At 34.7% G+C, this 26,200-nt stretch overlaps 1 protein-coding gene and 1 pseudogene across 2 annotated transcripts in view; one reads left to right on the forward strand and one right to left on the reverse strand.

Moving 5' to 3' along the window:
• The window catches only part of Ncam2 (neural cell adhesion molecule 2), a 395,876-nt gene that overhangs the window by 287,056 nt on the left and 82,620 nt on the right, over positions 1-26,200 (forward strand). For both annotated transcript variants that reach the window (XM_075958727.1, XM_075958642.1), the window contains exons 10-11: positions 21,993-22,180; positions 25,001-25,097. In XM_075958727.1, the coding sequence (XP_075814842.1) occupies positions 21,993-22,180; positions 25,001-25,097 (285 nt within the window). The remainder of the gene's footprint in view (positions 1-21,992; positions 22,181-25,000; positions 25,098-26,200) is intronic.
• LOC142837073 (sororin pseudogene) lies at positions 2,321-3,111 on the reverse strand (annotated as a pseudogene).

Below are 26,200 nucleotides of genomic sequence, written 5' to 3' on the forward strand. Positions count from 1 at the left end.
GTGTACCTTTCAAAATGATTTGCATTTAAGAGTGACTATTATCCTTTGAAATATTTAGCTGAAAATACCAGATCAACTGAGCCATACTTGTTTTTCATAACCAAGTCTTTAGACCATGTATTTGTTTGTGTATGCAAGCACATACGTGCATGTACATGAGTGTGTGTGTGTGTGTGTGTGTGTGTGTGTGTTTAAAGGTCAAAGTCTTAGGTATGTAGATGTGTTTTCAGTTCTTCCCTATTTTGTTGAATTATTTGGTATCAACATAAAATACAAAATGCAGTGATGCATGACAATTCTTATACTTCATCAAAATGTGTTTAGTGTCAGTAAATCATGATTGTTAAAAGTATAATTTATAAAAGAAGTTGTCAATAGTTTTCATGATTAAGTTAGTTCAAGACTATGTGGAATACTATAACTACAATTTATATTTATATTTACATGTAAATATAAATTGAGCTTCTCCCTTAGTTTATTACATGGAATTTAAAATAATTTTCTATAAATGCATTTAAAGAGGAGGAAATGTAAAATACTTCTCAACAACTACATCAGGATGCTACCTGATACCTGAAGAACATTAATTGCCTTAATGGAATTTTTTGAAATAACATTTTACCATGGTATTTTCTCTACATTAATATTAATAGACAGTAACAGTCACTATTAATCATGATACAACTCATATTGAGAATTTCTTTAAAAATAATTAAGTTCAATGTGAATAAACTATATCACTACATACTAACCAACTGTGCTAATAACAATTGCAAGAAGCTATTTGATGGGCATCACATGCATCTTAACAAACAACTACACCATAAAAGCATTGAATAACTACTAATGCACAATGTTAGTTCTGTGTCTTCATCAGAGACATATCTGTTCCAGCCATTTGTCCATTTCTAAATCAGGTTGTTTCATTTTCTGTCAACTTGAGGTCACTATGAATTTCGGCTCTTCCTTTTTATGATGCATGGTTTTCACATATTTTCTCTTTCTGTGGCTTTTGCCTAACTTATCTTTCAATCACTATGCACTCTCATCTATATGTATATCAATATAGTACCTAATTCTTATTGTCATCATACAGATAGAATTTATATAGCTACAACTATTTTTCTTATTTTAAAGTTAGTTATTAAAGGATGAACATGTATACACATATTATATCTACCATACATATTTAAATTATTTTTTCCATAGTCAAATTGTAATCTATGAAATATATAATGCTGAGGTTTTATGCATTGCAGTTTGCTTTGAACTTGATCTCCCTTTGAATCTTCACATCTATAATTCCTACCTAAGCTTTGGAAATTTAATTTTATGTTAGATTCTGTGATTCATTTCCAATGCACCTTGAGAAATATCCTCTTCATTTTTCACTCCATGCGTCTATTGACAAACTATTATTTGTTGAAATGCTTTCCCTTCTGGAAGATTTACCAAGATTGATGATCAACTTTTAAATTTCCCAATTTTAGTGTTTTTTTAAGTACTATTATGTATTATGTATCTGTGTTGTATTTTGAAAGTTTTTATCTTATCTTCATTATTCCCCCAATTTTAAAGTTGTAGATTCACTTTACTCTTTGTATAAAGTATTTTAATGTGAAATCTTGGTAAGTTATTTAATATACTTCATATTTTTAAAAGCATACATATAATAATCACCATGTCTTACAATGTTCTAATCACATTCCAAACTTTGATATTTGTTGCATTTTTATACATGCCAATTACTATTTTCATTCACTAATATTTGAAACATGCTAAGAAATACATTACAGTGATACACATTTATTACATTATACAAACACCAGAATGTGTTTCCTAACCAGTTAAAAATATTTTTGAAGAACTGCAGGGAAAAGCTATACCATCCTTTTAATCTACCTTGGTCCTTAATGTTCTAAATCTATTCACTGTAGATTCAATTTGTCTCCATATCTATTGTGTTGTGTGTATGTTGTTGTATAGTTTAGTATATATTATCCGCCTCCCACTGTAGTTCAAGGTGAACAGAAACTCATGTCAATCCTCATGCATCAGCCTGCAGAGAACTGGGATTATAAGTGTGTGAGACAACTGAACCTGTTTTTGACAGTGTGGGCTCAGAATAAAAGTGGCTTCTCATCTGAAACACTGTGGAGGTGGAAAGCCCAGGGTAACTAGTCACAATATGATGAGGGTCCAGCAATAACTTTCTGGACAACAAGCCAATAAAGTGGACCTTACAAGTCCTGTTATTCTCAAAGGGCAATATGTACAAGGAGAGAGTGGAGAGCCTGGCCAGTTGTTCCCCCACTTTCTTTTATTCAGTCACAAGATCAAACTGTTCAGCAGCTTCAAGCTCAGCATTCAAGCCATAGCCCACTCTTCCAGCTCCAATTTCAGGATCTCTGGCACCTTCTTTTGTTTCTCTTTCACAACTGGAGGAGAGATACCAAGAAGTGTTGTATCTGGAACCCAGGGCTTTATAGGTACTTTGGGGACTTCAATTAACTTTCAACACACAACAGGTGAGACTCCAGGCAAATCTTCAGGTCTCTCAAAGCCAAAGAAGGATCGTCGGACAGTAGTGGAGGTTGAGGTAGAACTGAGTCTCTCCAGCCGACAAGAAGATCATCTGTCTTTCTGGGAGATTTCCAGGTCTCTGGTGTCCAGCTCTCCCTCTCCGGAGTTAGACTCAATGTTCTGAGTGTACAGCACTGGGGTGCTGGTGGGGGTACAAAGTACACTACAAGTGTTGAAGATGTCCTTCTTAGTAGCAACCTTGAGAGAAGGAAGGACTCCCCCCCCCCCCAGATAAAAGAGATCAAAAAACTCCTTAGAAGTGTGTGGATAGCTGGGACCTCTAGGAACCACTATTGCATGAGGCACGATCTTCTTCAAGATGATGGAATTTCTAATTGGTGTCACGTGTGGTGTTCTTAGCCAAATTTCAGGTAAGATCTTTGGAAGATCTGAGCCAGATTTCCCTTGGGAACTCTTTGACAACTGGGCGGCTCCTCTGGACCACGTTTGCTGCTCTGACATGCCTATAATCCAGCTCAGTCTCTGCCGCGTTTGCCAATTTATGCTCGTACCAATCGGGTTGTTCATTCATTCTGAGTAGCTTTTACTTTTAATACCTCATGCAACACAGGTAAACATTGTCTAGAATATCAGCTCTAAATACACAGCAATTTATTAAACATCTGGACTGTTTTCTGGTTCACAGCTGTTGATTTTCTTTTCCCTTTGGGATTGACTGTCCTCTTCTGGTTCACTGAATGTAAAGAAAAGTTTAACTGTCTCATGGACACTGTAATTATTATTCTGTGCAGCTCTAAAACTTAATAATTACCACAAAGTATGTTGGCGTATTTAGCATTCATTAAAAGCTTTGCTGTGTTGGCTTATGTCTGACCAGTGTAAGCAGAAGACTGGGTCTGTGTGACATTTCTGTGGCATTTTACACAGAGTTTTGGCACTGCCATTTCTGAAATCTACATAGGATTGCCATCATTCCGTGCAGATGGGCTGCCTCCATTCCAGATCTCTGTTCTTCTGCACTTGTTGCATCTACATTGCGCTGTAGAAGGATTGTTGAAAACTGGACAAACTCTGACAAAAGGCAAACACATTAGCTACAGGACAGCAATGGGATTTTTTTCCATAAAAATATTTATTTTTGTATTTTTATAATCTTTTCTTTTTTATTGATCTTTATTGAGCTCTATATCTTTCTCTGCTCCCCTCCCTGCCTCTCCTCTTCCCCTTTCAGCCCCCTCTTCCACCCTCTCCCAAGGTCCTCATGCTCCCAATTTACTCAGGAGATCTTGTCTTTTCTGCTTTCTACTTCCCATGTAGATTAGATCTATGTAAGTCTCTCTTAGAGTCTTCATTGTTGTCTAAGTTCTCTAGGTTTGTGGTGTGTAGGCTGGTATTCCTTGTTTTATGTTTAATATCTACCTATGAATTAGTACATGTGATAATTGTCTTTCTGTTTCTGAGTTATGTCACTCAAAATAATGTTTTCTAGCTCCATCCATTTTCCTGAAAATTCAAGATGTATTTTCTTCTCCTGTGTATACTCCATTGTATAAATGTACCAAATTTTCCTCATCCATTCTTCCGTCGATGGGCATTTACGTTGTTTCCAGGTTCCAGCTATGACAAACAATATTGCTATGAACATAGTGAGTACATGTCCTTGTGGCAAGATTGAGCATACTTTAGATATATACCAAAACATGGTACTGCTGGGTCTTGAGAAAGGTTGTTTCCTAATTTTCTGAGAAATTGCCACACTGACATCCAAAGAGGCTGTATCAGCTTGCATTCCCACCAGCAATGCAGGAGTGTTACCTTTACCCCACAACTTCTCCAACATAAGTTTTCATCAGTGTTTTTGATCTTGGCCATTCTTACAGGTATAAGGTAGAATCTCAGAGTTGTTTTGATTTGCATTTCTCTGATGACTAAGGATGTTGAACATTTCCTTAAGTGTCTTTCAGCCATTTTAGATTCCTCTGTTGAGACTTCTCTGTTTAGGTACTGGCAAATAGAATCCAAGAATACATCAAGTTGTCTTAATCCCAGAGATGCAGGGATGGTTTAACATACAAAAATCTGTCAACGTAATCCAACATATATACAAACTGAAAAATAAAAACCACATGATCATCTCATTAGATGCTGAAATATCTTTTGACAAAATATAACATCCCTTCATGATAAAGGTTTTTGAGAAAGCAGGGATACAAGGAACATACCTAAACAATAAAGGCAATATACAGCAAGCCAACAGCCAATATCAAACTAAATGGAGAGAAACTCCCATTGAAAACAGGAACAAGACAAGGTTGTTCACTTTCTCCATATCGAATCAATATAGTTTTTGAGATCCTAGCAAGAGCAATAAGACACCATAAGGAGATCAAGGGGATACAAATCAGAAAAGATGTCAAACTCTCACTGTTTGCTGATGATATGATAGTTTACATAAGCGGTCCCAAAAAGTCTCCCAAGGAACTTTTACAACTCTTAACCACTTTCAGTAATACAAGATCAACTCAAAGAATCGGTAGCCCTCCTTTACAAGATGATAAAAGGGCTGGGAAAGAAATCAGGGAAACAACACCCTTCACAATAGCCTGGCATAAAATATCTCAGAGTAACTCTAACGAAACAAGTAGAAGATTTGTATAACAATAACTTTAAATCTTTAAAGAAAGAAATTGAAGAAGACACCAGAAATTTGAAAGATCTCGCATGCTCTTTGGGAGGTAGAATTAACATAGTAAAAATGCCAATTTTACCAAAAGCAATTTACAGATTCAATGCAATGCCCATTAAAATAATAGCAAAATTCTTCACAGACTTTGAAAGAATGGTACTCAACTTCATATGGAAAAGCAAAAAACCCAGGATAAGCAAACCAATCTTGTATAATAAAAGAACTTCTGGAGGCATCACAATCCCTGACTTCAAACTCTACTACAGACCTACAGTATTGAAAACAGCCTGGTATTGGGATATGAACAGAAAAGAGGACCAATGCAACCAAATAGAAGACCCGGGTATTAATCCACACACCTTCGAACACCTGAATTTTGACAATGAAGCAAAAAATATCAAATGGAAAAAAGAAGGCACATGTAACAAATGGTGCTGGCATAACTGGATATCAACATGTAGAAGAATGAAAAAAGACCCATATCTATCACCATGCACAAAACTCAAGTCCAAATGGATCAAAGACCTCAGCATAAAGCCAGCCACACTGAACCTCATAAAAGAGAAAGTGGGAAGTACACTTGAATGCATTGGCACAGGAGACCACTTCCTAAATATAACCCCAGCAGCACAGACACTGAGAGAAACAATTAATAAATGGGACCTCCTGAAACTGAAAAGCTTCTGGAAAGCAAAAGACACAGTCAACAAGACAAAATGAAAGCTTACAGAATGAGATAAGATCGTCACTAACCCCACATCAGACAGAGGTCTGATCCCCAAAATATACAACAAACTCAAGAAATTGGTCATCAATAGAACACAAACACACAAAAAGAACACATAATCCAATTAAAAAATGGAGTACAGACCTAAACAGTGTTTGTTTTTTTTATTTGCATGTTTAGTTTAGTTTTTCCTTTTAAGATCTCTCTGATTTTGTTTTGTTTTTAGTCTGAATAATAAAAATCCATAAAATAAATTGGGTTCAACTGGAAAACCAGAAAAACAAAGCAGTCAAACCACTAGAGAAGTGTTACCTCTCCCAAGGCTAGGCAACCATAAACTAAGCAGCCCAAGCCTTCTCTCTTCTAATTTACCTTTCCTCTAGTGCTGAGATTAAAAGTGTGTGACTCCCTAGTACTGGGATTAAAGGTAAAGCATCACCACCTGGAGTTTTTTCTGAATTGATCTTGTGTAGCACAAAGTGGCCTTGAATTTACAGATATCCTTATGCCTCTGAATCCCAAATCCTGGGATTAAAGATGTGTGTCACCATTACCTGATCTCTAGTGCCTCTGGTCTTCAGGCAAGATTTATTTATTAAAATACAAATATTTTGCCAGTATATTCATTGTCTATAAAGTTACCATATTGTTTTCTGATTTATTTATTTATTTATTTATTTATTTGGTTGGGGCAGGGTGTGGATAAGTGACTTTGATCCCTCTGACAGGGTTTTATTTCTTTTAACATAGAAACAGGCTATGGTGCGATTATGCCATCATGCTATACATAGAGCTTCCCTATGTTTTCTTTTTAATACACCTTAAGAAATGAATGTGGCCGTGTATGGTAGTTCACATGCATAAGATCAGCATTCAGGAAGTTGTGGAATGGAAATTATTATACATTTAATAGAGTATGTACTATTTAAAACATCCTGATTTTGATTTATTTTTATCTAACTACTGAACATACATCCTTGCTAACATGTAATAAGCATGTGTACTAACTTCCTTAGGGAAAGACTATAAAACATAATAATTAAAAACAGAAGAATGAAAATAATAATTATCATTTGTACTATAGTCACATTATTTAAAGCAAAATTCATGAAAATCAGGATAGTGTAGTTATAAATTATGATGAAAGAAATATAACAAAATTATGGTATTTTAAGTAACAAAAAGTTATAGTAATAAACTTATCAGTACTTGGGAAGAAATAGAAATGACTGTTTTAAATAGATACTCTTGTAGTACATACGTCTGACATCTATTTGTTATACATGTTTCCATCAAGAACACTATAGAGGGCAGGGAACTTTTGAATATTACAAAGTGTGACAGGAAGTTTACCATAGAAGTTTCCACCTGAACCAAACATATACAATGTAACAGTGGTAAGAGTCTGTTGAAAAGAATCAAGCAGGTTGTAATTTGAAACCTGTGTGTGTCATTGACTGTGATAGCACTGAACCAAAAGTCTTAAAAGATTAAGCTATTTTGCTCAAGCCCCTATGTGTTTCAAAGGAAGCAGATTTCTTGGCATTCTGCCTGTTCATTTACTATGCTTTAAAGGAGTCACCATACTCTGAAACTAGAGTTGAATTAAAGCTGTAATTTGGAAAACAAAGGAGATAGCAAGCATGTGCTGTGTGTTTTAAAGCAATATGCCCCAATAATAATAAGTCTGATTCTGATTAGGATGTCATTAAGTTCTATGACTAATTATTACATATTAACTAATAATTAGACACAATTGTTTTGTGATAAGCTTAATTTAACAGTTCCTTGCAACAATACATGTTCAGAACTACTAACTATTTCCATGAATTCTATTTGCATCCTCTTTGTCTTATTTTTAATTCACAGTTGGTATAACAACAATTGAAAATGTACTTTCTTCTGACTATAAGGTAATTTGTAATATTGGATACATTCTAGAGTTAGGTGAGCATAACTAACCTTATACTTCAGATTCATACTGTTTGTTGAAATAAGGGTGGCGGGGCTGCGTCCCCAACACCCCAGCCGCCTGCTCGGCTAGCTTATGCCCGAAATAACAACACACAAACTGTATTCATTTAAACACTGCTTGGTCCTTTTGGCTCTAGCCCTTACTGGCTAATTCTGATATACCGATCAACCCATCTCTAATAATCTGTGAGCACCGGTCTTACCGGGAAGATTCTAGGTCGGAGCTTCATCGCATGTGTCTGCCTGGGAGCGGGGCATGGCGTCTCTGCTGAGACGTCTGCTCCTGAGAGGAGAGCTGTCGAGTCTGAGCTTACTTCGTCTTCCTCCCAGCGTTCTGTTCTGTTTACTCCACCTACCTATGTCCTAACCAATAAAATGGGCCAAGGCAGTTCCTTTATTCGCCAATGACCTTCCTCCATCATTTCCCCTTTTTCGGTTTAAACAAAAAAAAAAAGGCTTTAACAATAACATAACAAAATTACATATAACGAAACAGTTATCAAGTAAAAGTTACAATAATCTTTATCATAACTAAGGAAAACTATAACTATAACTAACTATTCTTAACTCCATCAAAGACTCCAGAAAGATACAATACTACCTAAGCAAACAAGAAAAAAGCAACTTTTAAAACTCTAGAAATGACAAAGACATCTCACTGCCTGGACAGTCACCCAAAGTTTCTCTGTATCGTTGGGGTATCCATCTACAGCCTTCAGGCCCATGGTATCCAGCAGACATTTCCATAAAGCAGGAAAATTCAAAGTCAGTTCAGTCACTATCTGTTGTGTCCTGCAGAATGTCTCGCAGACTCTTTCATGAATCAGGAACCCCGAAAGATCATCTCACCTTTAGGCAACTTCAGTAGTCCTCTCTCTGTGGGTTCTCTGTGTCCAGTTTATGCAATAGTCCAGGCAAGAGCAGTTTCTTGCCCAAATGGCTATCAAACTCCATAAAGATCCTCTTCGATGCCCATCTTCCTCTTGAAGTAGATTGGTGCTGCCAGGAACAGAGTGTCTCATTGTCATGAAAAGTCCTCAGTTATAAAAACATTAAATGTCCTATTCTGTAATCTTTGAAAGACATGAAGAATGTCTATCTAAAATATATCTCTATATATCTAGAAAATCTGACTGACATCACTACAAGCTTTACTATTATCGATGATTATCCATTAACAACCTATATTTCTTAATTATACAGTACATATTTAAATGAATTACACAATCACAATACCTTAATCAAAATCAGAAACACTTATACATATAACAAAATTGACTGTAAATCTCTATCAATAAAGCAAAATCTATACTAATGCAAATTATTCATGTCTATATCATATCCCCCTTTAAATGTAAAAGAACATTTATAAACTATATTTGGGAACATGGGCGCAGTTTTTTCTCTCCAAACTGCTTCCTGCTGAATGGGGGCGTCGTTAATGATTTTAGGTTGTAACCTGTGTGCCAGGTTTATCTCAGTTGGCAGTTGAGTGAAGTAATTTTTTGAGGGTGTTCACATCAACCTTTCAGGAGGGCGTGGTCTATCATACCAAACTGGGATAGAAGAAATCCATAGAGTCTCATCCTCTGTGAAAACAAAAGAAGACTCTCTGCAAAGCATCATATCCTTAGACCCAAATTCTGAAATAGTAATACCCTTATATCCATTCTGGTTTAGCTTGGCAGCCGATGTAATGAAATGTCTCTCTGTACTTAGCTCCTTCACAGTCAAAAAATTTAAAGAAAACACAATGTACATAATCCAGACTCTCTGTGAATTTTCCATTTTTACGTGGCTTATTTTTTCTTTATTTCTCTTAATCTATAACTATCTGTACTTTGTCTCTTTAAAGACTTTATCTTTTTTTTAACATTAACTTTATTCTCTATATTCTTTTTCTTCTCTCTCCCAAGCCTACGTACATTTATCCAACAGTGTGACTCATTTAGTGGTCTGAATCTGTCCTATTGTGAATCTGCAATTTTTTATTATCCAGGAGCACTTTTGATTTGCGCCTTTAAATCACTAGGCGCTTAAGAATCTAAGCTGTGACATTCCTAGGTTAACTTTTTGCTTTTTGAGCGTACATCTTTGACCTGGAATAGCTCTGTAGACCAGGCTGTCTTTGAGCTCTCAGAGATCCGCCTGTCTCTGCCTCCCAGGCATTGGGATTAAAGGTGTTTGCTACTACACCTTGAACTCACAGAGATCTGTTTGTCTCTGCCTTTTAGGCACTGGATTAAAGGCGTGTGCTACCACACCCAACTACTCTCTTTCTTCCTTATTTTTGTTTTTACTTTAAGAACTTGAACTTTTAGTCTGCATATATTTTCAACACACTACACACTGTAAACCATTTAGAAATTTTCATTGTCTTTGAATCTCTCTTTACTGTATTTTACTGTTTTTTGACCACATGAGTCTTTAATTTGCCAAGCAATCTCAGTAGGACTAAAGCCGTGGCTTTGCCAGCTAGATCCAGTCCATTCCTTAGCTTTCCAGCCTCATGGTGGATATACAGGCTGCAGCCTTGTTTATAGCCACACCTCTATGGCGTTTCAAGGTCCCTGCCAGCCAGCAAGCTATAACAGACAACACTCAAATCCTCTCTCGGTAGCCGGCCCTCCTGCCTCAAACAGTCAGAGTTTGCCCTGGCAGGATGGCCCAGAAAGCCGGCATTTTTAAACAGCGCAGCTTTTTTCCTGCTACGGCCGAAAACCGAAAAGCATGTGTTCAGCTTTTCATCAACACCATTTAAGTGTTTCGTGGCAGGGCCTCTTAATGAGCTGTAGGGTTTTGCAGCTAAAGCTGAGTCAGGAAGCCTCTCTTAGAAGAGAGTGCTTGCTTGCCTCTAGCAAGCAGAGTAGACCCGAGAGAGTGCTGCTACCAAGAAACCATGCACAAAGCTGTCATTTTGTTCTAGAATTACTTCCCAAGCTGTCTCAGGCTTTATGTGGAAGCAGTTGTCCACGTGGGCGCCATTTGTAGTAATATGGCAACATACTTTTACAATGTCAAGGCTGTGTAATGTCAAAACACAGATAACCAGCACAAATACACATCTTTCTATTGTGCTAAATTCATTCCTTGTAGATACCTTACAGTTTTGGGATTTCCAACATCTCAGGGTCATTATCTAAGTCAATGTTTCACTTTCAAGAAGTACCCTCTTATAGCTCTTCAGGGAATCTCTGGCCACGGTTAGCTAACCTTAACAGTTCTCTGAAATGAAGAATTCACGTGTCCTTTACTCTTGTATCTTTTGTGCGACTGAAACCTGTACCACTTGAGCAATATGTTCTTGTTTGCCTGTCAACTAGAAATGTACCCCAATCTCCGTTGATCATGTTAGCACTAATTTGCTTGTTCTGAAACATTCTAGGAATAGGAATTTCTTTAGGCTTTCTTATAAGTTGGAAGTTTAGTTGACTGGAGTCTTCCCTGTATGGTAACTCTTATCGTTCCTGTGTGGAACAAGAGGCCTCCTTTAATAGGACTACTCTCATTAACAGTTGCAGCTTCTCTTTTAACTTAACCCTTGACTACCATGCTTTCTAGTACTTGTAGACTACCATAGGAGTTATTAGTAATTTCCTTTCTGCAGATTGAGAGTTATGCTATCATAGACATTTCTCTGTGAAAAAAAATGATTAGAGTACATGACTGTTTATTTTTAATTTAGGTCTGTGAATATTTTGCCTGTATGCATGTATGCTCACCATAGGCATTACAGATGTCTGTAGATATGATATAAGAAGAGTGAACTGAATCCCCTGGAACCAGAATTACATACAGTTATGAAATAATATGTACATTCAAGGCACAAAACTAGTGTCCTCTGAAAGAACATCAATGAATTTTAACTAGCTTAGGAGCTGTCTCCCTAACCCCAGAGTCTATTATTATTATTATTATTATTATTATTATTATTATTATTATTATTATTATTTTGCTTATAAAACAAACTCCTTAGGGAACAATCATAAAACAGATTTTTTTTGGCCAAAATTTTATAGGAGTAATCTTTAACTAGAGGTTAATATTGTTTCCATGTTAAACCTCCAAGACTTGGACTCCATGGACTCCATTTCTCTCAGTACTTCAGTATTCAAACTTTCATTAGAACAGTCCTTTGAATTTGATTACAGCATTCAAATGCTTTTTCTAGTCCAAGGTATAAAATCGTCAAATGCCTCCAAAGAACAACCTGATCAGGCTATTCCCAGCAACAACCCACAATCTGGTACTAACTTCCATATCACTTGTTTTCTGTTGCTGTGACAAAATATCATGACTTAAAGTTTTGGGAAATGTGTTAATTTGAATCTTATGGTACTGGAGAAAATTTGCCCGTCATGGTGTAGTGGCTTAGCAGCAAACTGCAAGCATGGTGACAGGATGAGGCGGCTGGGAATCCCATCTTTATCCACAGGCACAGAGCAGATAAACCAAACAGGAGGTGGACAAGAGCTGAAAATCCCAAAGCCAATCCTCAGTGATGCACTTCCTTCTGAAAGACTGAACCACTTCACCAAACAGTACAACAAACAGGGGCCAAGTAGTCAAATACCTGAATCTATGACTCTCTTACTCATTTTCATCACACTTCCCCTGTGAACCATCATTTCTCATTTGATAAATAACACTTTATGTAAGAGATCCATTTAAGCCTTTTATATATAAAATTGTAACTGGTCATGAGACTTTTTAAAAATATTATAGCTATTTATGGGAAATTTAATTAAAATTTCAGTTACATATTATGAAAAATAGCAACTTTGGGAAAATGTATTTTTATTGATGTATACGGAGAGATTCTCATGTAGGAGAAAGATTATATAAAAATTAGACCCACTGAGACAGTGGGGATGATCTATTGGGAGCTCACAAAGGCCAGCTGGACTGGGACTGAAAAAGCATGGGTTAAAACCAGACTCTCTGAACACGGCAGACAATGAAGGCTGATGAGAAGCCAAGGATAATGGCACTGGATATTGATCCTACTGCAGGTACTGGTTTTGTGGGAGCCTAGCCTGTTTGGATGCTCACCTTCCTAGACCTGGATGGAGGGGGGAGGACCTTGGACTTCCCACAGGGCAGGGAATCAGGGAATCATGACTGCTCTTTGGACTGGAGACGGAGGGGGAAAGGAGTGGGGGAAGGGAAAAGGAGTGGGGGAGGGGAGGAATGGGAGGGGGGAGGAGGCGGAAATTTTTTCAATAAAAAAAAATATATCAAAAAAAATTAGAGTGACTCACCATTCCTAGAATCAACCTGCTTTGTTGTCAGTAACAATTATATCATGAACAAAAATTAAATTAGCGAGAAATCCAGAGTCTGCTTAAAAGATGGTCATATATAAATATTTTTATTGCAAGTAATTTTTAGGGCTTGACTTGTGTGTCATAAAATATTCTGAGATTTATGCATAAGACGGCAGTTTAAATTCAGTATGAAAATCCGTATCCAGTGTTATGGTTAATTGGCGTTAAGTGCACATCTAATTTAGTATTCCATCCAGCCAGTAGAATTCCCATGGTACCTGGACTGAATTCAGTTAATTGCCATAGCTGATTCTTCATATGTCTCCATATAGAGTAGAACTGGATCTATGAAATCATTTATTGAATTAGCCTCAAAATGTGCCAAAGGATATATTAGCTTTTACTCCCTTGATAATTTTTCAGTGCATAAATTAAGTGAGAAAATTCAAAGGGATGAGAAGAGTCAATGTGCTTGAGAAAAATTTCGAAATGCAGTTAATTCTTGACTAATTAGGAAGCTAACTTCTTCACAAAATAAGTAATAAGAATTTAGGAAGAAGGTTTATACCTCTAAAAGTAATTCTAGATTGCAGTGCAAAATATTGTGTGTTTAGACTGTAAAACAAATATGCTTTGACTACTCTGTTACATTAAGGAATTACTCTTAAATTACACACTTGAGTTTTTGAATTTTGGTTTATTTATTTTTATTTACTTACTGAACAAGTCTTGTATGTCAAATATGAACTCAGATGCTGTAACGAAAGTAATTTTATCCCTACTTCATGAAACTTGTGTTTTAATTGGGGGAATAAAATCAAGCAGCTGAAAGATGGGTCACTTCTGGCACAGGCCCTCAGCTGATTTCATTATTGACTGGATATCACAGAGTGTATGCATGCAAACTGAAAAGGTGAGAAAATGACTAAGCATTCAGTATTATAAATATGCTAGTTCTTAACCAGAGCACCCCTAGGACTTGATGGGTCCTTGACCATCTGGAAAAATTTGGCTATGAAGGAGGGACTGTATAAATAACTCACAACAGGGTTGGGTAAAGAACCATTTTGCATAAGAATGTTTATGCAAAGCTTTGTAAAATCACACAGAATTTGGGATTTAAGGGCTGGGAATTGAACAGTTTATGAGTTTTGAAGGTTTTAATCATAACTTTTCTTGGTATAAAAAGTCAGGTCAATACGTTACTAAGGGATTTCTAGGCTAGATGAAGCAGAGGTTATGAACAAGACACGTGAGATAACAATCAGTGTTGAAAAAACGTTAAAAGAAGGTATTTTTATGAATTGTGATTCAGTATTGGCGAGTGATGGCAAGACACTCATAACAACAACAAAAAGAAAACTTAAAATTGGATTATATAAGAAATTGTTGCTATTGATTATGGTTCTAAATAATTTTTGGAATATCATCCATTAAGTGAATATTATTCTTTAATATTGTCAATTATCTTATATTACTATTCATAACTTAATGAAACATCGGCCCAAATAGTTATATATTTCAGCTCCCACTTCCTCTGACATTCCTTGTTGTCAGCATTATATGAAGGCAGAATTATGATGCAGGTCAGCCTTCAGGAAAAAAAAATAAAATCACATCGAGACAGTTTCTGAACAAGAGGCAGAAATGAAAAGAGAAAGTGGAAAGTTTGCCTCAAGGAAGTAATTGAGTCAGAAAATAGAATGGAGCAATGAGCAGCACCTGTGAGACAAGCTGAATCTTTCTCAACAGGATTGGGAAAAATAAGGAAGAGGACTTATCAACATGAAATTCTTATTGTCGAGTCTGAGTGCAGAAATTTTTTTTTTTTTTGCTGATTTCTAATTTCATCAGCATTGGAGGATTGGTCATATTTGTGCATACAGACTTTTTGAAGGGAACATATACAGATTAGGTACTGACACATGGGAATTTTTCCTGGGATGTTAGAATGATTTAATGAAGTATCCGATGTAAATCATTCACCGGAGAATTGCCTGAGAGTTCTAGCTCAGCTTTCTGTCTACACACTTGAAACTTATATAAATAAATTCTACATAGAGTACATTGCATCTTAACAATAGTTTGGAAAATCATAGTTATTAGCTTTTTAATGTCAAACTTCAGATCTCGATGTGTTGGCACATGCCTCTTATTGCAGTATTTGGAAGGCTTAGATAGGAGAATCTTCAAGAAATGGATGCCAGCCTAAACTATTTAGATAAAACCAGTCTGAGCAGAGCAAACAACCACCTTGAGGAAAAAAATAAAAACAAAAGGAAGGAAGGAAATGAGAAAGAAGAAAAAATGTGGTATTCCTGACACTATTTGTTTTTTTATATTTCAAATAATAATTTGTATATTTTATGTAGAAATGCATTTTTGAAATTATAATTTGAGCAATTCTACCTACTACATACTGCCTCTAAAATCTTTCTATATGTCCTTTCTGTTTCTTTAATATTCATGGCATCTTATTTTGCTTTAATTGTTGTTATATATCTACTTGCATATACATATATTCCAAACAAATAGTACATTGTACTCATGCTATATATTTGTATGCTATCAGTGTTGATCATTTGGTGTTGGATAATTAATTAGTATATTCTTCCCTGATTTAGGAGCCTTAAAGTAAATAATATTATTCCCAGTGTGGAGCAGTACATTATTTATCTTTACAAATTCTTTTAGAAAAATAATTTTATGAGTCTTACATATTAGCATTAACCCATGTTTATTAAACCTTACAAACCAATTGTTGCCTTTTGCATTTTCCAAGGCTTTTTCATTTATAGAAAGTGTATAGGAGGTGTACCTTTAAATCCGTCTCAATCACTTATTATAGAACTCATACATTTTAAAGAATTTGGAAATGGTTTAATAAAATTAATATAATTAAAAATAGAAATGTTTAATAAAGACATATTCTAAATTCCTTTTTTGTTGTATACATTAATGAGTGATAATGTGATATCTTTATTTGAATGAGATGAAAATGAGCAGATACAGTTATTAACATAAATATTTTCAACATATTTTCCTTAAGAACAACTGAATTAAATTCTTAGAACTTTAGAATTATACAATAAATCATACAGCAGAGTTTTTTCTTTTTTATTGATTTTTATTGATCTCTACATTTTTCCGTGCTCCTCTCCATGCCTCACCCCTCTCCTTCAACCCTCCCCCAAGGTGCCCATGCTCCCAATTTATTACTCAGAAGATCTTCTCTTTTTCCACTTCCCATGTAGATTAGATCTATTCATGTCTCTCGTAGGGTCTTCATTGTTGTCTAAGATCTTTGGGATTGTGATTTGTGGGCTGATTTTCTATGCTTTATGTTTAAAAACCACTTATGAGAGAGTACACGTGATAATTGACTTTCTATGTCTGAGTTACCTCACTCAAAATGATGTTTTCTACTTTATATTCCTGTAAATTTCAGGATGTCATATTTTTTTCTGCTGTGTAGTACTCCATTGGGTAATCGTACCACATTTTCCTCATCCATTCTTCGGTAGAGGGGCATTTAGGTTGTTTCCACGTTCTGCGTATGACAAACAATGCTGCTGTGAACATAGTTGAGCACATGTCCTTGTGGCACGATTGAGCATTCTTTGAATATATACCCAAAAGTGGTATTACTGGGTCTTAAGAGATATTCTTTCCTAATTTTCTGAGAAATCACCCCACTGACGTTCAAAGGGGCTGTACCATCTTGCATTCCCACCAGCAATGCAGAAATGTTCCCTTTACCCCTTATCGCACAACCTCTCCAGCATAAGTTGTCATCAGTGTTTTTGATCTTGGCCATTCTTAGAGGTGTAAGATGGAATCACAGAGTTGTTTTAATTTGCACATTTCTGATGACTAAGAATGTTGAGCATTTCCTTAAGGGTCTTTTAGCCATTTTGAATTACTCTGCTGAGAGTTTTCTGTTTAGGTTATACACCATTTTTTATTGAATTATTTGTTCTTTTAATGACCAATTTCTTGAGTTCTTTCTATATTTTGGAGATCAGACCTCTGTCTGATGTGGGGTTAGTGAAGATCTTTTCTTATTCTGTAGGCTGTCATTTTGTCTTGTTAACTGTGTCCTTTGCTTTACAGAAGATTTTCAGTTTCAGGAGGTCCCATTTATTAATTTTTTTTCTCTCAGTGTCTGTGCTGCTGTGGTTATATATAGGAAGTGATCTCCTCTGCCAATATGTTTAAGTGTACTTCGCACTTTCTCTTGTATAAGATTCAGTGTGGCTGACTTTATGTTGAGGTTTTTGATTCATTTGGACTTGATTTTGTGATAGATATGGGTCTATTTTCATTCTTCTACATGTTGATATCTAGTTATGCCAGCACCATTTGTTAAATATGCTTTATTTTTCCCATTTTATATTTTTAGCTTTTTTTGTCAAATACCAGGTTTTAGAAGGTGTGTGGATTAATATCTGGGTCTTCATTCAGTTCCATTGGTCCTCCTGGTGGTTCTTATGCCAATACCAGGGTGTTTTTAGTACTGTAGCTCTGTAGTAGAGTTTGAAGTCAGGGATTGTGATGCCTCCAGAAGTTCTTTTATTGTACAGGATTGTTTTGGCTATTCTGGGTTTTTTGCTTTTCCATATGAAGGTGAGTACCAATCTTTCGAGGTCTGTGAAGAATTTTGCTGGAATTTCAATGGGCATTGCATTGAATCTGTAGATTGCTTTTGTTAAGACGGACATTTTTACTATGTTAATTCTACCTACTCAAAAGCATGGGAGATCTTTCCACTTTCTGGTGCCTTTTTCAATTTCTTTAAAGATTTAAAGTTCTTGTCATACAAGTCTTCTATTTGGTTAGATTTACTCTGAGATATTTTATGCTACTTGTGGCTATTGTGAAGTGTGATGTATTTCTGATTTTTTTCCCAGCCCTTTTATCATCTGAGTAGAGGAGGGCTACTAATTCTTTGAGTTAATCTTGGATGCTGCTGCATTACTGAAAGTGTTTATGAGTTGTAGAAGTTCCTTGGTAGAATTTTGGGGATCACTCATATAAACTATCATATCATCAGCAAGCAATGAGAGTTTGCATTCTTCTTTTCCAATTTATTTCCCCTTGATCTTCTTTTTATATCTTATTGCTCTAGCTAGGACCTTGAGAACTATATTAAATATATATGAAGAGAGTGGACAACCCTGTCTCGTCCATGATGATTTTAGAGGGATCACTGGGAGTTTCGCTCCATTTATTTTAATTCAATAGGGATACTTCTTTAAATGGTGTATGCAGAGTGAATGCCCTTAAGCACACACACACACACACACACACACACACACACACACACACACACACAGAGAGAGAGAGAGAGAGAGAGAGAGAGAGACAGAAAGAGAGAGAGAGAGAGAGAGAGAGAGAGAGAGAGAGAGAGAGAGAGAGAGAGAGAATACATACATATGGTCTATACATTATATAATAAAAATAAAATATTATTTATTATGTCTTTTTTCAGACTTCATTAGTGTTATTTTTCTCTCTCCTTCTCTCCTTGTATTTACTGACATCCTTTCCCCTATACGCCTTTGTCTCATTTTACTGTTTCTATCACTTATGCTCTGCTACTTCCTTTTCTAGTGCTCCCTCCAACACGGCCATCGTTTCCGTTCCTGATTTCTATGATTTCTCCAGGGTATATACTCACATTAAAGATGTGGAACTATAATATGTGTGTGTTCCACATTTCTATTATCCATTTATTAGTTGAAGAACATTTAAGTTGTTTTATTTCCTAGATGTTGTGAATAGATTAGGAAGGATGATGGCTCAGTATCTATTGTGGACTGTATTGACTTCTTTGGGAATATGACAAGGAATGAGAGATTTGTGTCATGTGATAGATTTATACGTAGCTTTGGGAAGTTTTCCACACTCATATGCAGATATGCTGAATCAGTTTGCAGTCACACTATCATTAATTGTGAGTTCCTATTTCTTTCTTCCTCACCAGAACATATCAGTTGCTTTTTTGATCTTAACAATACTGATCAGTGTACAATATATTAGAGTACTTTATTAATACAGCCTGATTATAATATAAAACATATATATGTGCATATATATGTGGGTGTATTAGAGATGCAAAACATCAGCAATATGATTCTAATAAAGATGTTAAAAATATTCATTTACTGGAAAAATGACAACGTTAAAATTTACAATAAATGTATTGGAAAGCAATATACACATGCAGAACAAATGTATGAAATTGCTATGTCCCTTTTTCCACAAAGTGAAAACATCCAGATTTGAAAAGCCTTCTGTAACTATGAACAAAATAATGCTGAATACCTGTTGTTGGTCTGCAAATGCAAACCCAGTCAACATTCATGAATGAATGAGGTGCTCAAGGGATATTACCTCTTACTGCTAGAGTATTTGCTGTTGCTAGGTTCTGAGTGAGGGAGAATCATTGTCTTCAGTTTTGTATTCACTGTTGAGCTCATCAGGATTCAACAGATTGCTTCACACTCTTTATTTCATTCATTAAACTGCATGGATCTTAAGGAAAATGAATAATTATGAATGTGAAAAAGATATTTATTCAATGTCCACCATATTCAGTGAGTCCGGTTTTATCCCATGCATTTTCAGTCCCAGTCCAGCTGGCCTTGGTGATCTCCTAATAGATCAGCCCCACCGTCTAAGTGGGTGGGTGCCTCCCTTGCGGTCTTGACTTCCTTGCTCATGTTCTCCTTCCTTCTGTTCCTCATTTGGACCTTGGAAGTTCAGTCCATTGCTCCAATGTGAGTCTGCTGAGAAGCCAAGGACAATGGCACTGAGTTTTGACCCTACTGCATGTACTGGCTTTGTGGGAGCCTAGCCAGTTTGGATGCTCACCTTCCCAGACCTGGCTAGAGGGGGGAGGACCTTGGATTGCCCACAGGGCAAGGAACCCTGACTGCCCTTTGGACTGGAGAGGGATGGGGTGGGGAGTGGAGGAAGGGGGAGAGAAAAGGGAGGCGGGGAGGAGGCAGAAGTTTTTAATTTAAAAAAAAATTAATAATAATAAAAAAGATATCTATTCAAAAGAGAATAGTAGACTGGGGTGGTCAGGAGATGGAAGAAAGTGGAGATGAAAGTATAAGAGGTGAATTTATACTTGCGTGAAACTGCCAAATAACAAATTTAATAATTAGTTTTTAAATGATTAAAGATATAAATGTAAGATCTAAAACTGATAAGTTATGAGAAACAGAGAATGCTTAAGACTATGAAATGGGAAAGAACTCTTAGATGAGATCCTAATCCAATGTAGAAAATAAATGAGAAGTTAAAAAAAATAATACCACAAGTTATTAAAAAGTTCTACACAGTAAAATAAATAACAGAGTGAAGTGAAGTTCAAACTACAAATTTGAAGAAGACTTTTGAAAATTAGACAGGCAAAGGACCAAGCAAAACTAATAGAAAAAAAACTAAAAATAATCTGCTTTTGAAATAAGCAGTGGACTTAAATTGATATTTCGTTAAAAGGCACACACTCACCATAACTAAACCTTAGGGAAGTGTAACCTCAAACCTCAAAAGTAATCATGTTAATTCAGTGTGAGTAAATAACAAATGTGCATTTAATTGTCAAATTGATATAAAAGACCTAAAGAACAGAGAATATCATCAACAACAATAAAGAGCTAACACACATACACATATCTTAAGACTGGAGAAAGGTCTCATACAGCATCTTCACTATTGTGTGTATATATTTTTTTTAAAAAAGGTGAAACCAGTATGGACAAAATTCATCCCCAAAGTTTTGTCCCCATTTATGGCAACAAAATTCACAGAGCCAAAAGGTGGAGGCAACAAATCTGTTAAATTAACTTACAAATGAGGTGTTATAAATACAAATTTGGATGAATTTCCTTCATTTCAGCAAATACATATAGAACCTAACATTAAGTGTAACAAGTCAAGCTCAGAAAATATTACACAATCTCATATATAACTATGAAAGCATTTTATATCAGTTAATGTTTTATAATAACTAGTGTTACAGTAGTATCATCAGAATCAATGTAGGGCTGGGAGGAGAAAGCATGAAAAATGTGGACCATTACCTGTAAAATAAGATTTCTCCACTGCTGCATGATATTATTAGAAAAATACAGTACTTGTAGAACAAAATTAATTAATTAAAAACTGATCATTGATTTCTTTAAAAAATATTCTAAACTCCCTTTCTAAATTTTACATCATATTGCGATTTCCTGAAATACTGGCTGAATGTTTACTATTTAATTCAAACCAATTAATTTTTTTGTCAGGACATTAAGATTAAATCTAGTTCTAAATATTTTTTTATTTTAATAATTCACCTCTTTTTTATTTGAACTATTAAATCTATACAAACATCTGCATGCCATGTATTTTCACAAACCTTAATATCATATAAAATTTAAAAATAGAAATATTATAAATTCTTTTAAAATACTTTATTAATTCATGTGAATGAATGCCTGACCTGATTGTATAACTGTGAATCACAAGTGTGCATTGTCTGTGGAGGCCAGAGGGAGATTTCCTGAAACTGAAATAACAAGATGTTGTGAGTCACCTCATGGGTGCTGGAATCATATCCAGGTCCTCAGAAAGGTCAGCAATTGCTCTTATCCACTGAGCCAGCTCTCTGTCTCTCATTATGAATTCTTTACAAAGGCAATAAAAATTACTAATATGTGTGCTTATCAAATGAATACATAATGATGCCTATTTATATGTTATTACATAGTATATAATATATAATATTGTTCTACAGATGCTCCTAAGTTTGTTTCAAATCAGACAATGTACTATTCTTGGGAAGGAAATCCAATCAATATAAGTTGCGATGTGACATCAAATCCACCTGCATCAATCCATTGGAGAAGAGAGAAATTGGTCTTACCAGCTAAAAATACCACTCATTTAAAGACATACAGTGTCGGGAGAAAGATGATACTAGAGGTAAGCCTTCATCTGCACATCAATAAGCATATTTTTAGCCAATATTGATTATGTCAGAATACATTTAATTTGAATTTCTATAAGACATATATTAAAATATTTATATAAATTTCATATTATTTTGAAAAATTAATTTTAGTTGGTATAATAACCAATTCTTTATCTGTGCTTCTATATCTGAAATATTTTTCATGAATTTACTTTCTGAAAGTGAAATAATTATGTTTGTGAGAAAATATGGGGTTGGCAAAATAATTTAAAGATTTAACTTCAAAGTTGATTGATTATCTCACTGTTTTTTGTTTATATCTATTATTCTTTGACAGCTGTATAAACTTATCATTTGGTTAATAATGTATAATTCTAGAGATGTCAATGATTATGCCTATATTGCAAATATTTAAATTTTTGATGAAAATTTTATCTAATAGCTGGGGTTATTTCACTTTATGTTGTGTACAACTTTTAAATCTTTCTCTTGTTTACTTTAGTATTTTTCTGAAACCATCACTAAATTTTAAAAAGAACAATTTGACAGAGGAAAGATTTATTTGGGTTCAGAGATTCAAGAATATTCAATTAATAGAGATTTGGCCCCATGCAGTTGGACAGAGCATTACAAAGGCAGGGCCATGTGGTGTAGAATTCCCTTTATACTAGATGAGAAGCAAAAAGCAAGAAAATGTTGGCACAGTTTTTTCCCCCCTTTTTCCAATTTTATTTCATTCTGGTGGCCAGCCAGTAGAATGGTGCTGTCCACATTAAGTTTGGGTCTTTCCAATCTTCTCAAGAAACATCCTCACAAGGTAACCCACATGCTATTCTAAATCCAAAGATGTTGTCAAGAGAACCAAGCATCACTAACCTTCTTGTAAAAGCAATTGTTGGATGAGAAGTTGCTTTCTAGGAACAGTGACTTAAAGTTGGCTTGGTTAATTCATCCTTGCTTCCTTTTTCTTTATTTTCTCTCTTGCTTGTATTTTTCCCTTGATTATTTTGTATTTCTAGTTCTTTTAATCTGTGCTATATTAAATGATTTCAGTATTTACTAAGCCTAGCATCATAAATGAATTATTGTGATAAACTTGCAAAGCCTGTTTTTGTTCTTGGAGTACGAGGGTCTATGAATTCAACGTCTTATTTCCTATTAAGTTCTAAACAGCATTGGACCGATTTTTCAAATCATAAATTGAGCTATTTGAAAATGGCTTCAAAGTAAGTGTCTGTTTTATAGGATATTAATCTTTAAAAAGGAACAACCTGTACTGTAGTCATGGTGCTTGCTATGGCTCTCTTGCCTCTATGTTGTATTGATTCTATAAAAACCAGCTTCTTTGTAGAATGTACTAAAACCTTTCTCACATGACTGTGAAATAAGAAAAGGTTTTGATAGTGTATTTGTAATAGGATTAAACTTGCCTAGTTTATTAAAAAGCCACATGTAAGGATAATGAGTTTCTGAATAATTTCAGGGAACTAACAAAAGAGTTAAATCTGAGCATTAAGCTGTTAAACCTATGAACTTTTCTTAGTTGGACTGCTGATTAGAAAATGAATGAAACAGCTTTTTTATACTCTACTTATTCAGAATAATCATCTTCAATAGACCTCAAAATTGTTCTCTTAGTTAATAGTCTCCCATTACCACTAAATCATTTCTTCAGTCTTAGAATAGTGTTGAAATTAATGGGCAATTCGTGTTGTTAGCGCAGTCTCTCTAAAACAGCCACTGGGATTGAAAATCATATTTATCACCATCATCAAATATCTTTGGAGGATTAACATGTAAGCATTTATGCACAACAGAATTACAGAGTTGACCCCACCTTTCACCAGTGGAATCCCTGAAGAGGAAGTTAATTTCTGATTTTAATCTGAAAACTCAGGTCATATTTTTTTCATCTAAAGAAAAAGAAAATAGAACAAAGATAATTACTACAGATTTAAAAATAGAGTTTATAGCATTTTTACCTGCCACTGTTTTCTTGCAAGACATCTTTTATGAAAAAAAATCAAGATAAAGAGCTAAATGTAAAAATCATAAATAAGCATAGTGGCTTATTGATGTTCTCAACAATTCAGAGGCAAAATGAGGAGAAACACTGAAAGTTTAAGGCAAGCCTGAGAGCTACTAGAGCTATGATACTAGCATGGGGTATAGAATGTGACAGGTCCAAATACAAACAAACAAACAAACCAGGAAAACAATGCAAGACATACTTTAGTAGAATTATTGTCTTTAGCTTAATAGTTGGTTTGAATTTGCATTGACTACATGATGTATTTCCTTAAAACTTTACCTATGCTGTGATTATCAAAAGATAACTTTGCCATTGAATAGATGTATTGATCAAATGGATGAACTGATAAACAAGGCATGATGAATCACTTCAACTATGAACATCTAGTTTTATGGATCTGTCATTCAAATTTTAGCATTATGCAGACTGAGCGGGTAGCATTTATGCATTTAGGAATGTGTATACATGTGGTATTACAAATGTGCATGGAACAATGGAGAAAGAGGCCATGATGTGAAAGAGAGCAAGGAGGGTGTATGGGTAGGCTTGGAGAAGGAACAGGAAATGGCAAGATGATGCAGTGACATTAACATTTCAAAAAATAAAAGAAGTTAAAAATACATAAAATTAAAAGAAATGTTTGTATTATTTAATAATGCTTGCTAGATAAAGAAAAGAGTTCCCCGAGGAGTCATATGTAAAATAGTTGAGCAAATGTGCAAGAAGTAGAGATGATTTAGCCTTTTAAAATAACTTTGATATTTCAGAATTTTCACTTTTATTATTGTGATTATTTTAGATTGCCCCTACATCAGAAAACGACTTTGGACGATATAACTGCACTGCTACTAACCGTATAGGAACAAGGTTTCAGGAATATATTCTTGAGTTAGCAGGTGAGTACAGGACACTAATATTTGACATTGATAAAATAATCTTATACTCAAGTGGAAATTTAAGCTGCTAAAATTGTATAAACAAATTTTCCATTAAATTAAAAGTATTTATAGTTGTTTAGTCATAATAAAAACATTATTTGAAGTAATGAATTAAGAGTTACAAAATAGAAAAATATTTGACATAGTGAATAGTGAATGCTTACAATTCATTCAGTATCTAAAGCTCATTTTAAAGTGTATTTTTTGTCATGTAGATGTGAGATTATTTTAAGTCAGCAACATGCATTGTAACCAAAGTTATATTATAAATAATGTAAAATAACATTTTAAAATATGACCACATCAATGTATTGTTTTATTTAAAATCTAGTGTAATTCATTCAAGAGGCATGAGTTTCTTCTCCAGAAGGTATGTGGCAACTCAGTGAGAAAATATGCAATAAATATAACCTTAATTTATTTTTAATTTGACAACATAGGAAATATTTTATAATTGGAATTCCTACGTGCATTCTTCATAAAATGACCAATATCAACACCAATAGTAATGAGAAAATTACATCTGTGTCCTATGAAAGGCAAACAAAGGATCAAGGTGTAATCTCTGATATTTCTTCCCTCAAGGCTGAGGAGAACCTAAGCTAACAAGCATAATACTTAGAAACATGTCGCCAGTGTAGTAAGAAGCCAAAATTCTTATTAAGTCAATATACTCTAAAGGCTTAGATTAAGCAATGCTGCCACATACTTTGGTTATTAATGTCCTTTAAAATTAAATAAGTTGTAAATAAAAGAAACACTTAAAAAGATAAGGCAAATTAAAAAATACACATAATAATTCTAAGAGACAAAATAATTATCATCTTAGGCAATATTATTGAAAAAATCAGCAATTTGCGGCTTAAAATTGGTAATAAGTGGCACTTTGAAAATAATCATTCATTGGTGAATAGCGTTTTATGAATTGAGGAAAATAGTTTATTAAGAAATGTGACTATTTAGAAAAATCACTCAAGTATCTTAAAGATACAAAAACATTCTCATAACATGATGATGTGACATTTATTAGCATTTTGATTATATATTATTATGGAGATAAG

This window comes from Microtus pennsylvanicus, chromosome 1 (genome assembly GCF_037038515.1).
Source record: "Microtus pennsylvanicus isolate mMicPen1 chromosome 1, mMicPen1.hap1, whole genome shotgun sequence".
In the NCBI taxonomy this organism is placed as follows: domain Eukaryota; kingdom Metazoa; phylum Chordata; class Mammalia; order Rodentia; family Cricetidae; genus Microtus; species Microtus pennsylvanicus.